Genomic DNA, 22111 nt, shown 5'->3' on the forward strand with positions numbered 1-22111 from the left:
GAAGTTTTACATCTAACTACTAGTAATTATACACTGTCAATAACAGAAATTGGTGGGGAAATCCCCATTAAGTGACTTTGAGAACATTTAAAGCTGTTCTGACCAGAGAGAAAGGAATGAGGGTTTGTGTGTGTGTGTGTGTGTGTTTGTCTGTGGGTGTGGTGGGGGCAGTGGGAGAGACAGAATCAAATGAACATACTATAACACTACTCATTATGTGAACCCCCATAATACTCCTCATTGATATAGATTGTCCATCATAGCAGTCCCACTCTCTTCCTTTCTTCATTCTTTTCCCTCTCTCCTTGCTGAAAAAGGTGACATTTATTTGTGATTTTTACAGTTTTACTCCAAGATTTTCCTGATTGGCTGGTCACCATCATCTCCTCTCTCACTTCACTTCCTTTACAAGACAAAATTCCTTTTCTCCCCACAAAAGCTAACATATTTCTCATAAACTGGACTCCAGGTAACCCATCCTTTCTCCCCTGCTACAGCACAAGATTCTACAGTACTCCCCATTGATGTTTCTGAGAGCTGCCCAGTTCTTTCATTATGTTTGGTAAATTGTAGTTTACCTTTTTCCATTGGAGCTAAAAGGACAAAAGGAGTCAAAATTCCCAAGTTGCATGTTGTTCAGGAAGTACTACCAACAGTTCTATGGAAAAGCAGGCAGTATTTCTGTGGTTACTTTCAGGTTACTTTCATGTAAAGCTGTGGTATAATAAAAAGAACCTTGAATTTGAAGTCAGGAGACCTTTTTCCACTTCTTTTAGGTACATGAACTTGTGTAAGTGACTTAAACTACCATCTCAAATTCTTCATCTATAGATTTGAACTATTTTTTGTGCTATAGGATTATTTACACAGCATATAATACATTGGATGAAATTTTTATATATAATGTTATTTTACTTTTATATGATATATGCTTTTCTTTTTATAAAGTATAACATGCTAAATCAATCTTAATTGATATATTGATCCTGATTAATTTTTCTCAAGCAATGATCATAAAAAGAGACAAGGAGATTCACAGAGAAATGTTGACTATCTGATTTTTAAGAGTAACATACTGTCATGGCCAATAATTTGATTTTGACAGTGCTCCAGAATTGATCCATCCAGAGAGAATGACTAATGCCAACCAAACTCAGAAACAACTGATGTACTTTCCCAGTTTCTCATCACTTGGCAAACTGAATTAGTAAAAGAATAGACACTTGCTAATTATGAAATTAGATTAAAAAGAGGTGAGCAAATATTCAAGCCATTTCATTGAATTGTGGTGAGTCCACTAAACCTTCTTGTCCTAAGTGAAAATATATTTCTGGTCTCACGTCTCTCAGATTTTTTCTTCTCTGTACAGTGCTGAATTCACATTCTAAATTCTCCTCTGATTTCCCATTCCCCTAAATTCCATGATAGTTTTGATAATACATTCTTTGTTAATAGCACTAATTAAGCTATGGGTAATTCACAGTTCCCTGAGCCAGAGAGACATTATGTTTCCTTATATTATGTGTTGATTTGATTATTCCAACTCTCAGAGTTCTAGGAATACCCCACTGGAGCAGCCTAACATAGGTGTAACCTGGTGTTAATCAAAGAGGCCAAGTGATTAGCCTATATTTCTCATTCTCTTTTAGTTCCACAGTGCATATTATATCACATATAAATTATGGTCATTTAGTCAAATAAGTAGGGTAAATGGGTAAGCTAATTTCCTCTGCTTACCTTGTATTAGGTTATGCTCTACTGGGGTTAAGTGAAACAGTTAACTATGTCAACCTTATTAGATTTTATTTGATACTGAAAGTAACTTTATGAGGTTGTTCTCCTGCAGAAGAATAGGGCCTGTGGCCTGAGGAGTACAAGATGGTAATCTTGCTAAGCCAATGAGATAATTTAGCAAAAACAAGAAAACACTGACCCTAGAACCAGAATGAAGTAGCTTTAATAGTTCCCTGAAATACGATTAAAGCAAAAGTCCATATGTGAAAATAATACAAATTGAGAGTTACCATTCCTTTTTTAAATGAACTTATGTCCTTTAACATCAAATCAAACAAGAATAGGAAAGACAGTGGAATGGTTCTGACATAATATTTCTATGTACATATATGAAAACACCACAGTGAAATGCCACACCATGTATAACCACAAAACTGGAATCCTAATTAGAATAAAATATATTACAATACATGTTTGTTTAAATAAGTTAAATTATGTGTGATCATCATGTATAACAAAAAATTAAAAAGCAAATTAAATTTTTAGAAAATAATTGATTTTACAAAAATTTGATTCATACACATATATCAAGAGCAAAGCATTATGTAAGAATATTCTTGAAAGAGAAAACAAAGGGGTAATAAATCTTACACACATACTAGAAATCTGGAGAAATCCCTAGTATTGCTGATTTAATTACCTTTTCCTGTTTATTCTGTTTGCTTCAGATTTAATCTACAAAATTGAGCTTGCAGGGGGCTTGGGAGCAATCTTCCTCCTCTTTGTACTGGGGGTGATCATCTACAAATGCTACAATATTGAACTGATGCTCTTCTATAGACAGCGTTTTGGAGGTGATGAAATCACTGATGGTACGTTATCTCCTACTGTTCAATTAAAAATATTTATTTATGATTATGTAAAAGAATATCCCTATTCGTTTTTTAGGGAGTGGGCACCAGGGGCTGAACCCAGGGTCACTTGACTGCATCCCCAGTCCTTATCGTTGTTTATTTTGAGACAGGGTCTTACTAAATTGCTTAGAGCCTCTCTAAATTGCTGAGACTGGCTTTGAATTTACAATCTTCTTGCCTCAGTTTCCTTAGTCACTTGGGATTACAGACTTGAGTTGCAGAACCTGGCAAGACTATCCCTATTCTTTGGAAATAAAAACTGAGATATTTATGTGTAAATGGTCATGATGTATGCAGCTTACCCTCAATTTAGAAAAACAGTTTATCTGTCAAGAAAGAAAAAATATTAACAATAGGTGAATCTAGGTAAAGGATATATGTATTTTTTGAAATAATTTAATTTTTGTATTGCTGTGTTTGAAATAGTTTCCAGAAACGTTTAATAAGAAGGAATTATTTGGTCAGGAAATAAACAATTTCTGTTAATGCCCTTTTCATTAGTAAAAAAAATAAATTAAGAACCAGTTTTGTATTTTAATCCCAGCTACCTGGGTAGCTAAGGCAAGAGGATCATAAGTTCAAGATTAGCATGGGTAACCTAGCATAGCCATGTCTCAAAATAAAATTAAAAGGGCTGGGGGTGTTGGTCAGTGGTAGAGCTTGCTTAGTATGTGCAAAGCCCTGGGTTTGATCCACAAGAATTTTTAAAAAATCAATTTCATAATTTTGTTCAGAAAAGTCACATGTAGAGATCATTTTTAGCCATTGCCACCATTAAGTAAACAAACATGCAAGAAACAAATTAAAATTTACAGAAATATCTTTTACATCTCAAAGTACATGAATGTACATATTTTGAATACTTGTAGCACTATTCTCAAAGGTGACTCAAAGGATAAATATTTCGACTTTGTGTTATAATTTTCTATTTGCTTTTCATTATTTTTGGAAATCTGTTGTATGAGGTATCAACAAAGCATTGTACTGAGCATTATTTCTTTTGACAAACAAAAAATGTTTCAATTTTTTCAAGAGAACAAATTACCATGACATATTAGAAATCCTTACCCCACAAAACTACTGTAAGCCTTGGAAATACATAAAATGCCTTAGTTAGGCAAGCCCACAATTTTTATTTTTATGATTTATTTTATTTTTTGGTACTGGGGATTGAGCCTAGATGCACATTACCACTTACCTACATCCCCACATCACCAGCCCTACTCATTTTATTTTATTTTACTTCAAGATAGGATCTCACTAAGTTACTTAGGGCCTCCCTAAATTGCTAAGGCTTGCCTTAAACTTGCAATCCTCCTGCTTCAGCATCCTGAATCATTGGGGTTGTGGGATTACGGGCATGCACCACTGTGCCTGGCCCACATTTTTTGAAAAAGTATAATTTGCAAATCATCATTTAAAAGGCAGTTTAAAACTGAATTTTCTTCATACTGAAATCAAGACAGATTTTGCTTGTTCTTTTTTTTTTTTTTTTTTTTCTTTTTTGGGTTAATGGTCTTACCTCAAAGAAAAGAAGTTCATGATTTTGTTCTATTTTTATAGTGATAGGTAATATCAAATTTTTGAAGATCTTTGAATTATGTCTTATTGTTACTATTAAATGGCTATATGAATGAGTCTTAATTGACTTTCATATTTTCACAATAAATTAGAGAAATGTTCCTTGATGAGTATATATGCATGCTCATTTACTTTCATGCTGTGCATTTACACAATTATAGTAGCCTGTTCAAAAGTACTACACACTCTTATTCACATATGTTCAAAATGAGAAAATAGAACCTGTTCTAACCATAGTTATATACTACAGTAAGTAGTATATATGAAAATGTGGTCAATTACCCTCTGCTCCTATATATGGTATTTCATATGGAAAAATCTAACTTCTTACCTGTTCACATAAAATAACTAGATGAAATATGCTACTGAGGAAAATGTCACTGGTTTCCAGATGTCAATGAGTGGCTAAAGCATCCATTTGGGAAGGTAAAAGATGAACATGTTTTATCACCTCTGTAAGATATGATATAATTTATTGGGTTAATTTATAATAATTTTCATCACAGATACCCAATAACCCATAGTAACTGATTAGCTCTAGTATGCAAATTCATATTAAGTTTATACTAATATCTTTGGAATTCCAGGGATCAAATATTTCATTTTGCATCTTTATTACCAATTTGTCCAATGTGGTTGAACACTTTGCAGTAATAAGGAGCATTTTAATTAGAAAATTGTATAGATTTAATTCAAAACCCATTGCTTAGGGGAGAATGCAGTACTGTAGGAGGGTACTTCAAGGGTATTCATTAGGAAGGAAAGTTAAAATATTTTATATTCCTACCTGTAAACTTGGACCTTAAATACAAATTCTCTGTGGCAGCTGAATGCAATATTTTAAAGTCAGCAGATTTGTGGTAAGGATGAGTAAATGAATTTTAATCTCCCTTTAGAAATATCCAGTTGAATTATGCCAAATATTAGCCAGATAAGATACCAACATTTTCATGCTTCACATAAATACTTGGCATCTCATAAACACAACTTAATTTTACCTACTTTTTTTCTTTGACCTTATAATAGTGACATTTTCTGTAAGTTGTGATAAATATACTTCATGTTTTATAAAATAAAATTCATTCAACAAACTTTGACTTCTTAATTATTTTTAATTGAATTCATTTCAATTAAAATTACATTGCTTTACATAAAAACACATTGCTTTATTTCCTTGACCTTTCAATTTTTTGTTCATTAATATTTATTAAATGTCTACTGTGTGGCAAGCACTGCACGTTTCATTCACTTATATTCTTTCTCATGATCAACACATCATACACACGTGTGCTATAGTAGGCACCAGGTATCTAATAATCACCAAAGTTACACAAGTTTTTCAGTTTAGAAGCTAAGGGTTTAGAACAATGTTTAGCACAGCTGCAGAAGAACTGGGCTGTAAACAGGAATGATACCTGATAATGAACAAGATTAAAATTAGATTTAAAAACAAGGAAGGACAGGTGTGACAACAGGAACATTCTTCCATAAATAGTTCGGTTCTCTTCTTCATAACTACTCTTTTCATTAAACAGCATGCCTATGATGACCACTGTGCCAGTCCTCTTTCTTCTATTGCTCTCTCTGCATTGTGCTCTATTTTCTGGTTCCTCAGATGAGCTTAGCATGATTTAGCACAGAAGGCTCATCAGTGTTGCCTAGAAAAGCAGTGTCCCTGAACTGTCTTTTGGTTTTGAGACAATTTTCAGGCCTTGCTGTTAACCTTATTTGCATCATGTTGTTACTTTTGCTCTATCCATCTTTCACCTCTTTGTGAGCAACAGCTGTGGGTATTCATGAGATTTTCTTGGCTGTCTACATAAGGCTGAAGTGCATTTTTTAAGCTGTGGCATCTGCGTCATTCCTGGATCACTACTTGGCATCCTAGAGTTTCTGGGACATCTGACATGGTGGCTCTGAGAGCTCTCTTCCTGCTCTGGCCAACCACCATAAGCTCTTCACCTTTAGTTCATCATAAAGGGACAGGACTGAAATGAGAAGCAAATGTTTTCAAATGAGTGATGTGCTTCTAGAATGCTAAGTAAAATTTATTATCCAGATGTGTTGGGTGTTAACCTGTCAAAGACATTCATGATCCCTGTCATAATTGATTTTGGATATGCAAATATAGAAATACTTTCCTAGGAAAAAGTCTTTGCAGCATTGGACTGTAGTATTCAGAATATAGGTGGAGCAGGTAAGGATAGGACCAGAAATTTGTGAGTTTGTTTTAGGCATATTTGGAGGGCAATAGTCTTAGTCAGGGCTGGCATTGGAATAAGAGTCTAGAAGGTCTGCTCAAATGTGTGATGGAGTCAGATAGCCAGTGCATGTGGCTAGCTCATGGTGTATGCTCAACAAATCATTGTTGAATGGATTAATATGTAGTTTAATTTAGGGAAGTTTATCAGATAGGAAGGATATCAAAGTCACAGCAAACAAGGATCTTGCTGGACATGGAGTTTGAGGCAGTAACACTATCCACCAAGAACAATGAAATATATTCTGCTCATAGGAATGGAGCTGTTTGTCCTTTGGCCTATTTTATTCTTCCAGCTGTGTATCATCAGCAGCTCTGGGTCCCAGGTGAGTAATTATAGCTGGAGAAAGTCAAGGGCTTGCAGGTGCATCCTGTGCTTGATTGGAACAGGGGCAGAGGTGCTAGGATTACCAGGAGGTTCTTACATTAACATTGCTCATGAACATTCTCACTTCCAAGTGGAGTTTTATGCACAACAGTGGAATGTGCACAATTTGTAAGCCAAATGATCTCCTCAACTATCCAGGGTCGTCTTTCATATGCATCTGCTTCTAGGCAATCAAGTAACTTAACCAAGGTTTATGAACTACTTTGCATACAAAGGACATGCTAAAGACTATTAAACTTTCCTCCTGATCTCAGAGACCATCTTAACTGAGATGACCAGAGTTCCTTTCATGCTGGGGTGATGAAGACTAGGCAATCTGACTAGAATTAGAACACCATAAATCCTACCTCAAATATTTCTGTGTAGCCAGGGGGGTCTGAACTACTTCACAATAGGATATCTATGTCTTGTATGTCTGTAGATTATACCTCATTCAGCAGGTAGAACGAAATCACTAATATCATAGGTGTCTGGCTGCTTCATTCTATAAATTACCTTTTGATCATGTTTTAGCCATGTTCTTATCAGATCTGTTTAAATGAAAAATGTTGATCTATTTTAGAAACAATCTTGGAATGCTTACCAGTCTGTCAAAAGAATCATTTGCAAGTCACTGGGCTTAATAAGCATTTATTTTTTGTCAGGAACCTGTGCTCAATAATTTCTAAAAATCTTTTTTCTGTAACTGAGGGAATTTTGAAAACAACATTTCAAATTGTCCAGTGTAGCCCTTCTAAACCCATGGAGACTAATACTTTGAATAACTGTGTTCATTAATATTTTGTAGGAAATAATGCATGCATACATGAACGTTTTATTTTAGAGAGGCTGGCTGTGATCCAGTACAGCAAAGGAGGAAAAAATACACTTGCAAAGCACAGCTAACTCCCTGACTTAGATATGTGAAGGAAGACCTAATTTGGCAATATTGGAAGGATATATATTTTGAAACAAAGACTTCTTTTGAAACTTATGTCAAATTAGTTGGCCATGGACTAAACAAGAATAACAGGCAATGTACTTGTATAAAACCAGCTGCTGTCTCTAATATTTGGTAATGAACTGCTTTTTGTATATGAAGATGATGACACTAACCAACTGGAAGTATGGAATGTGCTGTAAGTAGTGTCTCCAGGAGTGAAGCTGGATTATTTCAATCTTCTACACTCCAGGACCCAGCCCCTATTGGATCTTTTGCAAATATTTGTACAAACAAGGTATAGTCTGTGACCAAGTAGCAGAGCCAAGCCAACTGGCACATAAAGGATTCAAATCCATGACTTTGGTCTATTTAGTCCTGCATTCAAAACCACTGAGCTAATCATGTACACATATCATTGAACATCACAAATAATTCTGTGTTTTATTCTCTCCTAACTAAATGTATGTAACTTTGCATAAAAGTTTTAGTTCATATCATATGACTAGGTTATGTTGAAATGGACCTGATTTCCTACAACATGTCATGTGACTTATTTTTTCCAATTATTAAAGAGAGCCATTAATTATACTGTTTATTTCAGCCTATTAGTAGTTATAGATTTCTAAGAGAGGGTAGAAGAAGTAAGGCACAATACATACACCTTTGGAAATATCACAGTGAAATCCATTAACTTGTACAATTAATGTGTTAACAATAAAAACATAAGAATAAAAAGTATATTCAAAATCTTATGCCTTAATAAATCTTTCCTTGAATGCTAAAAATCCCAACAACCATCTAATACTTACCACTCTTTCTTTTTGCTCTAAGACAACAAGGAATATGATGCCTATCTGTCTTACACCAAAGTGGATCAAGATACTTTAGACTGTGACAATCCTGAAGAAGAGCAGTTTGCTCTTGAAATACTGCCAGATGTCCTGGAAAAACATTATGGATACAAACTCTTTATCCCAGAAAGGGATCTCATTCCAAGCGGAAGTAAGTATTTTCAAATTCTGTATTTAAAACATTGAGTTTCTTTTGGAAAGTTGTATGGAGGCTTCAAACATCAGCGCCAAGTATTTAGACAGTTGTTTCTCATAGATTTTTTAAATTTAAACTTCTCCTCAACACCTGTATTCCCACTTTAGAGAATTTGAATGTTTTAAAAGGCATTTTCATTTGTGTTATTGGTGTGTTTTTTAAATTGTACCTTAATGGCATTTTTTAAAATTATATTACATTAGTGTTCTGAGAAAAGTATGGTCCTTTAAAAAAAAAGTCTATAAAAGTCACTGAAAACCATTTCAGAGCATTTCATTTCCAAAGCTGGTCTTCTGTCATTGTGCTCCTATTTTTTCCTCCAATCATTTTCACAAATAATTCTGAATCTCTACATTCCAACCTTGTTATTCATTATGCCCTGTTACTCATTCCCAGTATTATGGGGAAAAAATCCACTTAAAAGGGTACCTGAGCATTTTGGGTTCAGCACTCTCATGATGTATTTAAAATATTTTTATGAAGTGCTAGATACTGTAGATTTGCATGCCACTTTTAACTAGTGCTACATATTGAATGTATACATTTAAGATTTCAGTATAAATTCAGCTTCAAGTCAAAATATGTACTTTGTTCTTATTAATGTTCAGAATGTATACATGGTAAAGTGTAAAGAGAATACAGAGAAGCCAAAGGTATGGTCCCTGCTCTCAAAGAACTTTGAAAAATGTTACTGAGAGAAAATAAAAGTAGTAAAATTTATTTCCATATGTGTCTGATAATATCCTTGAGAGGGGAAGATTGAACTGGTGACTATAATAGACAACATGGTAACTTAAACACGTTATAATGAAAAGGCTTATATTTTCAGTACTTGACAGTATATAAAATAATTTCACATACATTATTGCACTTTATCTTTGCAATTACCTGTGTTTAGAGACAAATCAGGTACCTAGGTCTTTGTCTTAGAGATGAAGAATGAAAGTCTAAAAGAAATCCAAGATTAGACAATTGGCAAAGAATGGAGCCGGGAGCAGAACCTAAATCTGTTTGACTCTACTTCTCATTTTGCTATGTCAATCTTTTCTTCAATAACCTTTATTCAGTTGATTAGCAGTCCACAAGAGACAAATGGAAAGAACTGAGCTTTGGTTGTCCATCTTTTTCTTAGGGTACATGTGTATCTATGTAGGTCTGTGTGTATACTTCAGTATTTGCACTTACACGTGCATGGAAAGGAACAAAGAAAATATTTTTTACTCGTTCATTTCTTTCCTTCAATGTAAGAATTGTGAACATAAGGATTCTCCAAACTTCATTCCATCGTCCTCCACTCTTTTTTGTAATTTCTCTCATATTTATGACTTTAAACATCATTCTATATTGATTGATTCCCTGAGGAACATCTTACTCAGTGTTATTTTTCATTCTTCTTTCTCCAAAATTCAGTGCCCCTTTCATCTTTTTGATTCTCATGTCTACCATTCAAATAGAAAATCTACTCCTACAATGTTGACTATCATTCTAATTGCCTTATGTGAACTGCCATCCATCTGACTCCATTGATATCATATGCACATCCTTGTTCATGCCACAACCCCTGTTCAACAAACTTTAATTGTGTACTATTTCCTAAATAATAAATTTTACCCTGCTACTAGCCCAGATTTATCTCCTAAATTTGTCTCCTACCATTTCATCTGTTCAAAGCTTTCACTCCAGCCAAACTGTGTCTTTTCACATACATTGTGTATCCCTTCATTGCTTTTGTTCACGTTAGTCTTCTATGCCTATTTAAATCCTATTTATCCTTTTTCATATCACTGCATCTGTGAAAAGTACATAATAATCCCTCCAGTACAAATTTTATGGTACATAATTACTTGTTTGGCTATAAATTTTGTACTTTTGTTCTGTTTTATAACTTTTTATAGTAGCTTTCCATCTATTTATGCCTTGTTTAGTCAGCAAGATTATAAGCTCTATGACAATAAATAGGTGCTGAATCTCATTTATCTTCATACTTTACTATTACCTAACAAAAGATTTGGTTTCATTAAGTGTCTCATAGATGTCTGTTGATTTTGTTTGAACGGTGTTGCTTTAAGACAAGGTATAATAAGAATGAAATAGTGAAGGGCTTACATTTGTGCATAGCAGTATTTGAAAGGCATTTCCTTTAAAGAGGTGAATGTGAAAGCTAAAAGCAGTGTTTTATTGAAAGAAAAAAATTTTGGGTAATTCATAAGAATAATATCAATCCTCAGAATAGGCTAAAACAAACACACATGTCTTTCATCATCATAGATACACACGTCTTTCATCATCATAAATTATGTGCTTCATTACACACAAAGCAAGTGTCATCTACACACACATGCCATAAATATACATATATGTACATATATGTATGTATATATATTTTTCATTTTTTTAGATATTAGAAAATGCTTAGCGGACTGGGGATATAACCTTGCATGTGTGAACTCCTACATTCTGTTCCAGGCAATGCCAAAATTTTAAAAAATGGAAGTACATAGAAGATATTGGTCAATCACTGATTAAAAATTAAAACATTCTTCTACTAGTTCTTGACCTAATTCATTAGTTAAATATATATACACACATATATATATATATAATTTCTTATATTTATGTTTTGGAAAAATCATCTTGTAAAACAGAAATTATGCCAAATCTATTTTAGTGTGATAGTATCCTAAATTATATTATGATAATATCATTGCCAAAATGGAATATATATCAGATCATTTTTAATAGAACTCACTACAGTGCTGACTTTTCTGCTTTCTTATGTTTCATAATTGTTGGCACAACTGGCACTCTTTATCAACCCCAAAAAATAATTTTTAAAATGTCAGTCTGAACATGTCAACATTAATGATTATCCTTCTGAACTGGAAAAACGTGCTTCACCATTATGCACATAAAATAGTGTATAAGCTATGTTTGTCCCTCACATCTCATTTAAAACCTATTGACCTAAGACTACTCCTTACATGGAACACAGGTGAATGATCCACTTTACCTGATATTCAGTAGATGTCCCTTACTTTGTGTATAATGAAGCAGATCTTGCATGAGGGTGAAAGAAAGATTGGGAGAACATGAAAATAAGAAAAATGTATTATAAACTTATGCCCTATTACAGCTCCATTATGATGACTTGACAGATTAATTGAATCAGCTCAGTGTATCAATATAGCCAAACAGGTAGTAGAATATTTTGCACATCATTGGATCAACTGGTTGTGTGTCCACATTGATTGAAATCCATCGATTGTTTTGGTGTACCATATTCTGAAAGCCCTCCTTGACCATGGGTTACAAGGATTGCACAAATCATAAAATTTTCTACCTCAAAGTTTCAAGATTTTATTATGGATTATATATACTGCATGAAAGATAATAGGAGGTAGTCACCTAGGTAGTTTACCTAGGTATTTAAAATACATCAACATAAGTCACCCAAGACAATGGCATCAGGATGGGCAGAGATTTTATAGTCTATAGAAGTCATTTTAATAATTTTGAGATTGTGTACAACCATCAGACTGAGCAGGGACTTGCACTTGCACTTGCATCTTGGGTACTCAATGGCACACAGGAAGACTTTTCTTTTTTTTTTTTTTTTCTTTTTTCTTTTTCTTTTTAGTAAGCCATTTGGACAACTATGCAGTTTTTAGATGCAACCACTGGAGGGTGTTTGATTTTAATCCTTCCTTCCTGAATGAGGAAATTCATGTTCTCTGAATTCCGATTTTCAAGTGTAACCTGCAGAGGTTCTTAAAAAGGCCCTTTGACAATTTTTCTTTTCCATCAACATTTCAGAGCTAGCTGAGCAGTCACCATGTCACGATTAATGAGTTTTTCCTTGGCATTTTTAGCATGCATTCAGGAAGTCGATGAAGTATATGAATAATATACTTGATTTACACATGAATGACAAAGTAGAACATTTTGGACTTGGTGTATGTGTGTTATTAAAGAAGCTTCTGTGGTCTCTATTTGCAGCCATTGGTACAGAGTTAACAAGTTATGTTATATAAATATAGACACATTCCTGTGGGGGGGAACTAGTTACGATATTATAAGCTATGTTTGTCCCTCACATCTCATTTAAAACATGTTAACCTAAGACTACTCCTTCCTCCAAAAACTAGCAATAAGGCCTCTGAGAACCTTAAAAGCACACTTCATGAAATCATTAATCATTCATGACAATAAATTTTTATGAATCAGATAAAGAATATGACACAAACCCACTTATATTTAATGTCTTCAATTTCATGTACCTACAGTTTCTTTTGTGCACCCTTATGGTGTTCCAACTGAACCTCATCCACACATAAGCCTTTCCAATGAACACAGAGTTTCGAAAGTACTTGAAACACTCTCACTCTTTCTTTTTCTTGACTTCTTAGAAAGCTTAGAAACAAAGTCATCACTTTTGAAGATGAACCGGATATATCTATACCTTTCCTGCATGCCCTACAGGGAAATGTTGTTTGTTGTTCATTATGAACCAGAAGAGATGGGGAGATTTGATGCAAATATTTTTTTCCTAAATGCTGAGACTTAATCTTCATGTCTGGACATTATTTTCCTGGCAGTGATTACCTTTCCATTCTTCAGCCTGTAGCTAGGATCTTCCTTATGTTTTTTCAGGTTGGGTGCCTAAATGTGGCAAGATTTCTTACTTTCCAGTAAAATTTTGGTCTGTTTCTTCCCAGACTAGAAACATCTGTCCCTGAGAACAGTAAAAGCAACTTTGTTGCCAATAGGCATCTGAATGTCAGAAGTGACAGGCAACCAAAAGAAAGCCAGATAGAAAACACCCTACTCAAACTGCCTAGAGACACAAACTTGAGAAGTAGAGATTTTCTCACCCCTGCAGCTGCTGGGTTTTGTGGTGTAAAGCACTCTACACAGAGCACATTTTGTTCATGGGGCCTAGTGGATCCTTGAGGAATGAACAGATGTGCTCTGAAGCTGACATGTGACCAACAGAAGCCAGCTGTGCAAGTGAGATCCTGAGATTGGGGACATTTTTGGATGAGTACTATTTAGGCTTTGGGGCCTATCTTATCTCACTGTTTCTGTAGAGATTAAAAATGTAAAAACTTAAAATGCTATTGAATCAGACTGAGGGTCACTGGTCAGATGGAGAAAATAACATTCTAAGACTAAAAGTATAAAAAACACAGTCCTGCCAAGCCTCTTTTTTCCTTTGTGAGAAAGTAAGGTGCTTAAAAGTGCATATCAGTATTTATTAATAATTATAATTCAAGCCAGTTCTGGTTACAGCTTTGGACAAAATTATAAATGTGTAGGTACACTTAAGGAAAAACTCCTCCAAATGATTTTACCTCAGTTTATCCTCCTATTCATAGGAATACTATCAGAGTCTTGAGTATCCATGCATGATTGCATCAGGGAAAGACACTAGTGAACTAAAAACATTATCATGTATATGGTTGATCAATCATATCTATTGTAATTACACCTACAAATTTGGCCCCAAGTATCAAATTGTCTTTTCATCTTTTTATGTTCAATTTCCCATAAATTGTCCCACTAAAGAATCATATGACTTTTTCAATAATTTAAGGGAAAAATATGTTTGGTTACACTCTTAAGTTTGCTAAACTTTCCTCACTAATCTAATCCTCAGTTCTCTAACGCTTAGTACTAGCCACGTGATTGTGCTGACAATGAAATGACAAATGACTGGAGAATACATCTGGTGTCAGATGATCCCTAGTCACTTCTGAAGTGAGGCATGCAAAAAACATTTTTGTACATGGATCTGTAAGTATTCATTGCCAATAGTTCCTCTAATAGTTGGACAGATTGGATACCATTCAAATAAGTTTTCCTTTGGGAGTAATAAAATCCTTTTCCAGGGAATCTAATGTCTGTGAACTAAAAAGTGTGAGGCAGCAGTGACATGCACAACCATGAAAATTTAACACATTGTGTGAAATTTATTCACATGGAATAAAATTAGTTGTCTGCCACCCGCTTCATGTTTGAGTTGAGAAAAGGAACTCTAATCCAATATGCTCAGAAAAGTACTAATGTAAACAGACTAAACTTCTCATCAAATCCAAATACTACTTTCAGTGAGACTATATTATGAAGTATCTCTTTATAAGCCTGTAGGTATAATAAAGATCTAATATTTTTCACAAATATATAGTGGTGAAAAATACTTTTGTATATGGGAAACATATATAAGACTGATTATAAGTCAAAATATCATCCTATAAGTTTTATAAACATCATTTTTGATAACTATCAATTAGATTAGCTAATGTTTCCCCCAAATTAGTAGTTTCATCTGCCTTGATGAATTCTGTCTTGTACCAGTGATGTGTATTTTTTATGCAATAGCTTCAGTACATAGCTACAGGTTTAAGTGTATCAAATGATTAATGCCTTTGTCTACAGGCTACATATTTGTCCTTTAACTTGTTTTTTTTAAAAGTATGCTACATGCTCCTGATAATAAATAACCCTGATATAAGTTGAAGTGTTAACACACAAATAATTTATAAGGAGCCAATTGCTTAATTTGAGAAATCAAGTGGTCAATAGGCAATAGCTAGACTCTGAAGAAATTCATGAATATACAACGGCTTCTGAAGGATATTTTAAAATCAAATTTGCTTTGATTTTAATAAGAATTTAGGTAGTCACTTTCCTTCTTTCCCTTTAGTCCTGTTGCTACTGACATGAATTCTCTTCATTTCCCTCATAGGTACACATCCCTAATAGTGTCTTTTCACATGAATTTTCTTCAAGAATATTTTCCTAACTGTCAATTTCAACATAGATGAATGAAAAAGTTTGTTTGTATTTGCACTTACAATGTGAAAATTTAATTTATACCAAATTAATCACCCCATCAAAACTCTATTAAAGGAGGTATTTCATTTATCTAATTGTGAAGATCACACATAGGCTAAATGTAATTGAATTGTCATGTCAGAAAATCTTCAGTGTTTTCACAGACTTGTCTAGAGAAACTGAAAACTATCAGACACAGACCCTTTGGTCTATTCTGTCATCAAGTTATTTCAAACCAAAATTTGCAAAGAAATGACTTAGTGACCTTTTATTTAAGGGATAGTTTACATTTTTATGTGGAAAAAAAGGAGTCTTTTAAAGGATTCTTGCCACTCAGTAGCTAAATTTGCCTGAACAAGTCAGGGCAAGATTTTCATATGTGCTTGAATTTAGGGATTTTTTTCCAACAGAACATTTCTTTATTATCTCTTTGTGGTAACAAGCTTTTTGAACATTTTCTGAAGGTTTCTAAAATGTCTCCCACAAAACCACAGCCCTACCAGGGCAAACCCCATGGCCTGTCAGAGACTACACTATGGACCAGCAATGTCTTAACTTGATACCTGTTTCTGCTTAGTTTGTTTGGAACTTTTCCAAACCTAACCACTCTGCTTGGTCTCTAATTCAGGGGTGGCAAACATTCTCTGTAAAGGTCCAGATAATAAATATTTAAGGGTTTGTGGGTCACATATGGTCTCAGTTGCATCATATTCTTTTTCACCATTATCATCATCATCATCATCATCTTTTTTAACACTCTTTAAATACTTAAAATATCATTTGTAGTTCATGTACTATACGAAAATAGGACACAGTCCTTAATGGATCATGCTCCAAGTCACAGTCATTAGATGCAGACATGTACCCCAAGGTGATGTGGAAATTATTTTGGGCATTTAATTATACACGCTAGGAACAACTCTGGGGCTAAAGATAAACAAATGAAAAAGGTGAACTGTGCCTGTTTCATCTCACTCTCATTTACATATATTTTCACAATAGCTATGATCTTATTTTTGGATAAATTAAAAGATAGATAAAGAAAGCCTTAAGAAGGGAAGAGGAAGGAGGGAGAGGATTATAGGAGAGAGGGGAAAGGATGAAAAGAGAAGGAAAGGCATAAAGAAAGCAAAGAGGGAGATAAAATTAAAAGACGGGAAAGGACAGGAGAAAAAGGAAAGACAGAAAGAAAGAGATAGGGAGAGGAAAAGGGGAAGAAGAAGAGAAAAAAGAGAAAAATGGAGAGTGAGCCAGATTATGGAGATAAAGGCACAGTCTCTCCTTCTTTTCCTTAAAGCCAGGCAGCTCTTTGAGGCACTTCCCCAGTTGCTTTCAAACACTGAGGTTGCTGCCCAGTCACTGATCACCATCCCAAGAAGTGAAATGTGGGCTTCACATCTGAAAACTTCCACTTGGTTTTTCACCAAGTGAAATGGAACACGAGATTCAGGGCCCAAGCAAATGGTTTGTGTTTTCTTTGGGACACTTGGGCTGTGTCTACCCAGGGAAAATTTTGATGTACTGACTGACTGACTCCAGTGCATATGATTAATGTATACATAGGGCAAACCAGGATAATTCAGAACTTTTTTCTTCCACAGCAGGTTTTCAGCCGAAATTATCTGGATGGTTGCCTCCACTCTCCACTAGGTTGTGCCAGGATAAGCACAGCCATAGTATGCAGGAGACAGGCACCACTCCCTCTCTCCAAGGTTCCCTTCAACACCACACCCTGTGCAGCTGAGCATAGTGGGATCTGTTCTGACAGGCGTTCTTTCTGGGGGCAAATGCAGATTATGTTTAATGAGTTGCTGAGAAGCCCCACGGACCCTAAATGTTGCATTTTGCTTAGTTGTCAAATGTCAGAATAGATTCTGAGCCAGACATGGTGGTGCACGCCTGTAATTCCAGAGGCTTGGGAGGCTGAGGCAGGAGGATTGCAAGTTCAAAGCCAGCCTCAGCAACTTAGTGAGGCCCTAAGCAACTCAGCAAGACCCTGTCTCTAAATAAAATAGAAAAAGGACTGGGAATGTGGCTCAATGTTTAAGCAACCCTGAGCTCAATCCCTGGTACCAAAAAAAAGAAAAAATTCTGAAGTAGGAAAACTGTACACATGGTAAAATATATATTACACTGTTCTCTTTCCCATCCCCCAAAAAGAAGCTACCAAAACCAAAACCCATGATATCACAATCAAATTCATTACTACATATAGGTATAACTTCTGTTATGACTGCAGACACTGAGGTTGTAAATTTTTTAATGAATATAAATATATAGCTAGCTTTTGTTTTTAAACATATAGTCAAAAGGTACATTTGTATTGCATTTGAACACAGAAATAATGTTGTTCCTAGAGATGTACTTGATGTGACTCCTGACAAGGTTTGTACAGAACAATATTTCAATTTAAATTATGTGCTGAAAGTAATGAGAAAGACTACTAGTCAAAGTTACCCCTTGGGAAATGATTTTGTAAAGAATATCTCTATAAAATCAACAAAAGTCATACTTCACATAGAAAAACTAGTCTCTTGGACTACTTCACTGATACCATGATTCTGGTTTTGGAATTTTGTTTTATTTTGTTTTGTTTTGGAGGAAAGGTGAAAAGAATAATGGGAAAGATGCATGATAGTTTTTTACTGTATCTTACAGATCCAACTTCTAATGATGAAGCTTCCCACATAACTTCTTTCTTTTTGGGAGCAGAAAGAAAGGAAGAAAATGAAGAGTCAGAGCTGTTGATACATTGGGATAATATTTTTCCACTTTATTGAAACTTTCTACCTTTCCTTCCATTCTGTTTCACCAGTTCTCTAAATGATAATTATGCAGTGATAAACTTCCCCATTGCTATCTGTGTGGTGTTTTTTTGTTTTGTGTTTTGTTTTTACAGATTTCACTGCTGATTTCCCCCCCTGAATACATAATCCCTAAAATAAAACACTCATTTAAGGGATTCCATCCCAACCTAAATGCCTTATCCCCTCAGATACAGTCATTGTACCTACTGCATGAGAAAGTCCTGAAATGTATTAAGTCAAAACCTAAACATCCATAACAACAAGTTGTTAAATAGGCAATTCTATGTGTATCTCTTTAAAAGCTTTTTTTTTGTTTTGTTTATCTGTAGGGTGTGTAGAAAATTTGCTCATTTTCACTTGTGAAAGTTTTCTTGCTGCCAAGTGGTGGAAATAAAACCCTGGAAAAGAAAGATCATCTGTAAAACATGCATCTGTAAAATAAGTGTCTCTTTCAAATGGCTTGTTCTGGGCTGTTTGGTGTCCCCACACTATGTGCTGAATGTGAAAGTAGTCTGTAACCTTGGACAAATTTGCAGTGACAAATGTTGCTATGCTTCTGTAAGGACTGCTTCTGCTAGAGGGCACTGTACATTAGACAAGGCCTTTTGCTCTGCTTAGTAAAGACAGTGTTCTGATGCAGCACCTGTGTCCAAGTCTCCATTTGTTAACACATGTGTGCATTTCCCTTCTTGGAAGATAATACTTTGGGAAGCCTGATTGCAAAAGGATTATTCCTTGCGAAAACAAATCTAGAGTTATCTGAGTGTTTTTCTACCATGAAAAAAGCCATAACATATTCACCTCACTTTCAGAATTGCTCCACAAGATAGGGCAAAAACTTACTTCTCAGTTGATAGTTTTCTTCTCTTTCACCCTTCATTCCACTCCATCTTCCACCTTCAAATTCACCCTTCACTCCTCTTCAGAACAAAAAGCAACTGGTTCAGATTAAGCACATGGGCATACACTGCCTCCCTATCTCTGGGTTTGAAGGGCAAAATAGGGAAACCTAAGTTTGCAAATGACAGAAGGTGTTCTGAGAAACAAACTGATTTGGGAAGAGATTGTTTTCACCATCTGTATATCAGCATTACCTGTCAAGTGTTTGATAAACATAGTATCAGTACTTGTTTAGAAGATGAAAACTAGGGGCCATGTATATAATTATTAGTTATCAATTAAAAATAATATTAATTTAAAAGGGGGAAACAGGAAGAAAAGCAGCTACAAATACACAGTAACCCTGCATTTATTAAAAGGCCCCAAATCTATTTTTATTGACCTGTTCATTGCTTGTTCACTTAGAGTACTAACCTGGAAACCTGCTTTGAATTAAGTGACTAAATAAATAAAAATCACTGAAATATACCAAAGCTCTGAAGAAGCCAGAGCTTGTGTTGGCTAACAGAACACTGTAAGTAATGATAAGGCAAAAGAAAATAAGAATTTAGGCAGTAATTTTTTATTTTTCTTAATTTTTAAGGAAAAGGGCTTTTTGAATGTGCAATACAAGAAAAGAAAATGTGATGGACTTTAGTGAAACACTGGATCTCTGTTATTCTAGAGTGCAAACCTGATGCTTTAAAGACTGGCAATGTCTTTGTTTTACTCTTTCTCTCTTTCTGTGATTTGTAGCATACATTGAAGATCTCACAAGATGTGTTGAGCAAAGCAGAAGACTTATTATCGTGCTAACTCCAGACTATATTCTGAGACGGGGATGGAGTATTTTCGAATTGGAAAGCAGACTCCATAACATGCTAGTCAGTGGAGAAATCAAAGTGATTTTGATTGAGTGTACAGAGTTGAAAGGGAAGGTGAATTGCAAGGAAGTGGAATCACTAAAGCAAAGCATCAAACTTCTATCCCTGATCAAGTGGAAGGGACCCAAAAGCAGCAAATTAAATTCTAAGTTTTGGAAGCATTTAATATATGAAATGCCTATCAAGAAAAAAGAAATGCTTTCTCGATGCCATGTTCTGGACTCTGCAGAACAAGGACTTTTTGGTGAACTCCAGCCTATACCCTCAATTGCCATGACCAGTACATCTGCAACTCTGGCATCATCTCAAGCTGATCTCCCTGATTTCCACCATTCAGATTCAATGCAAATGAGGCACTGTTGCAGAGGCTATAAACATGAGATGTCAAGCACCACCTTGCCAGTACCTTCCTTAGACAACCACCACACTTACTGTAACTTGCCACTGACACTACTCAATGGACAGTTACCCCTTAGTAATACTCTGAAAGATACACAGGAATTTTCTAGAAACAATACCCTGCTACCTTTGTCATCCAAAGAACTTAGCTTCACCAGTGATATTTGGTAGTGAAAAATCTGAAATCCTCCAAACAGTTATGTGAGCATACAGAATTTCTGCTGTACCAAGCATAAAGTACATCTGAGAACATTGAAGTGCTGAAAAAGTGAATAAAAAGGCACAGAAATCGCTTTTATACTTCAATATTTTTGTTTATATTTCCAGACAAATGGGGGGGAAGAAGGACTCACTTTTGTAGTGTGGCACCTTATTCCAATGTACAGTTTTAATTTCTTCCTGAAAAGAAAAATTTTAAAACTTTGTTGTTTCCAAGCAGGTTTTATTATACCACATGGACTGCAACCTTTTTAGGTGAGCTATCTCCCCCATATTTATGAATATTTCAGCATTTACATGGTATTTGAAATAAGGAAAACTTAATGACTAAGTGAAATTAAAAATTCTGAACTAAGCTTAAGGGGAAAGATACCTTTTATAGAGTAACTGAAAAATCAGCAATTATAAAGAAAATTTTGTTGAATCACTCCAATTGGAAGACTGCAAAGGAAGATCAGTTGAGAAAATAATATGATTTGAACATGTAAAACTTCTTCAACTTAATGGACAACTTCTGTAGACTAAATCAACAACTCATAATAACAGCTTTTAGTTTTGTTAGGCAAGCACATCTTCTGTAGGCAAACTGGTAGGTAGTTAGACAATGTGCATTTCTGAAGCAAATGAATAGACAGGCTGTGAATTTTTAGGATAATTTTGAACAACACTTATGGCTTTCTGGCTTATTTCAAAAGTTTTACAACTTAGAAAACACATACATTCTATTGTTCTCTAACAAATTCACATTTGGTATATTTTTCCAAATGATCTCTTGACCTGTTATAAGCTTTATATGAAGATGTGGGCATTTTCCTACTTGATTTTCAGCATCATTGGAGTTTGAATTTAAATATATATTGACTGCAAGTGTCAGCATTTGAAAAGAAGTAATATTAGATGAAGTGCTAAATGATTTGAGCTTACTAGTGGTAGAGCAGCAATTGCAGAGATTCTCATCTGCCATGTGGTTGTGAAATAGACTGTTCTGTACATACATAATATCTGCTTGGCCATGTGTGCAAGGCTCCTGCAGAAGTATCTCTATTCCCGGTGCTTCAAAGAGTATATTTGATAGACTGAACCTGTCCATCCTCATACAGTGACTGTGACTGTGCCATACCCCAAAATATATGTGAATAATCTATTCCATATTTGTTGTAAGGAATGTGCCCCTATTTTAGTATCTACTGTGGATTACTACTTTGTATTCTTTCCAAATAATCAAATTTTGTGTACTTTCCAC

At 34.8% G+C, this 22111-nt stretch overlaps 1 protein-coding gene across 1 annotated transcript in view; it reads left to right on the plus strand.

Moving 5' to 3' along the window:
• The window catches only part of Il1rapl2 (interleukin 1 receptor accessory protein like 2), a 551208-nt gene extending 530388 nt beyond the window's left edge, over positions 1-20820 (plus strand). The window contains exons 7-9 of the mRNA XM_047535288.1: positions 2463-2606; positions 8631-8801; positions 20123-20820. Of these exons, the coding sequence (XP_047391244.1) occupies positions 2463-2606; positions 8631-8801; positions 20123-20820 (1013 nt within the window). The remainder of the gene's footprint in view (positions 1-2462; positions 2607-8630; positions 8802-20122) is intronic.
• Positions 20821-22111: the final 1291 nt, after the last annotated feature.

Source organism: Sciurus carolinensis, chromosome X (assembly GCF_902686445.1).
Source record: "Sciurus carolinensis chromosome X, mSciCar1.2, whole genome shotgun sequence".
NCBI lineage: Eukaryota > Metazoa > Chordata > Mammalia > Rodentia > Sciuridae > Sciurus > Sciurus carolinensis.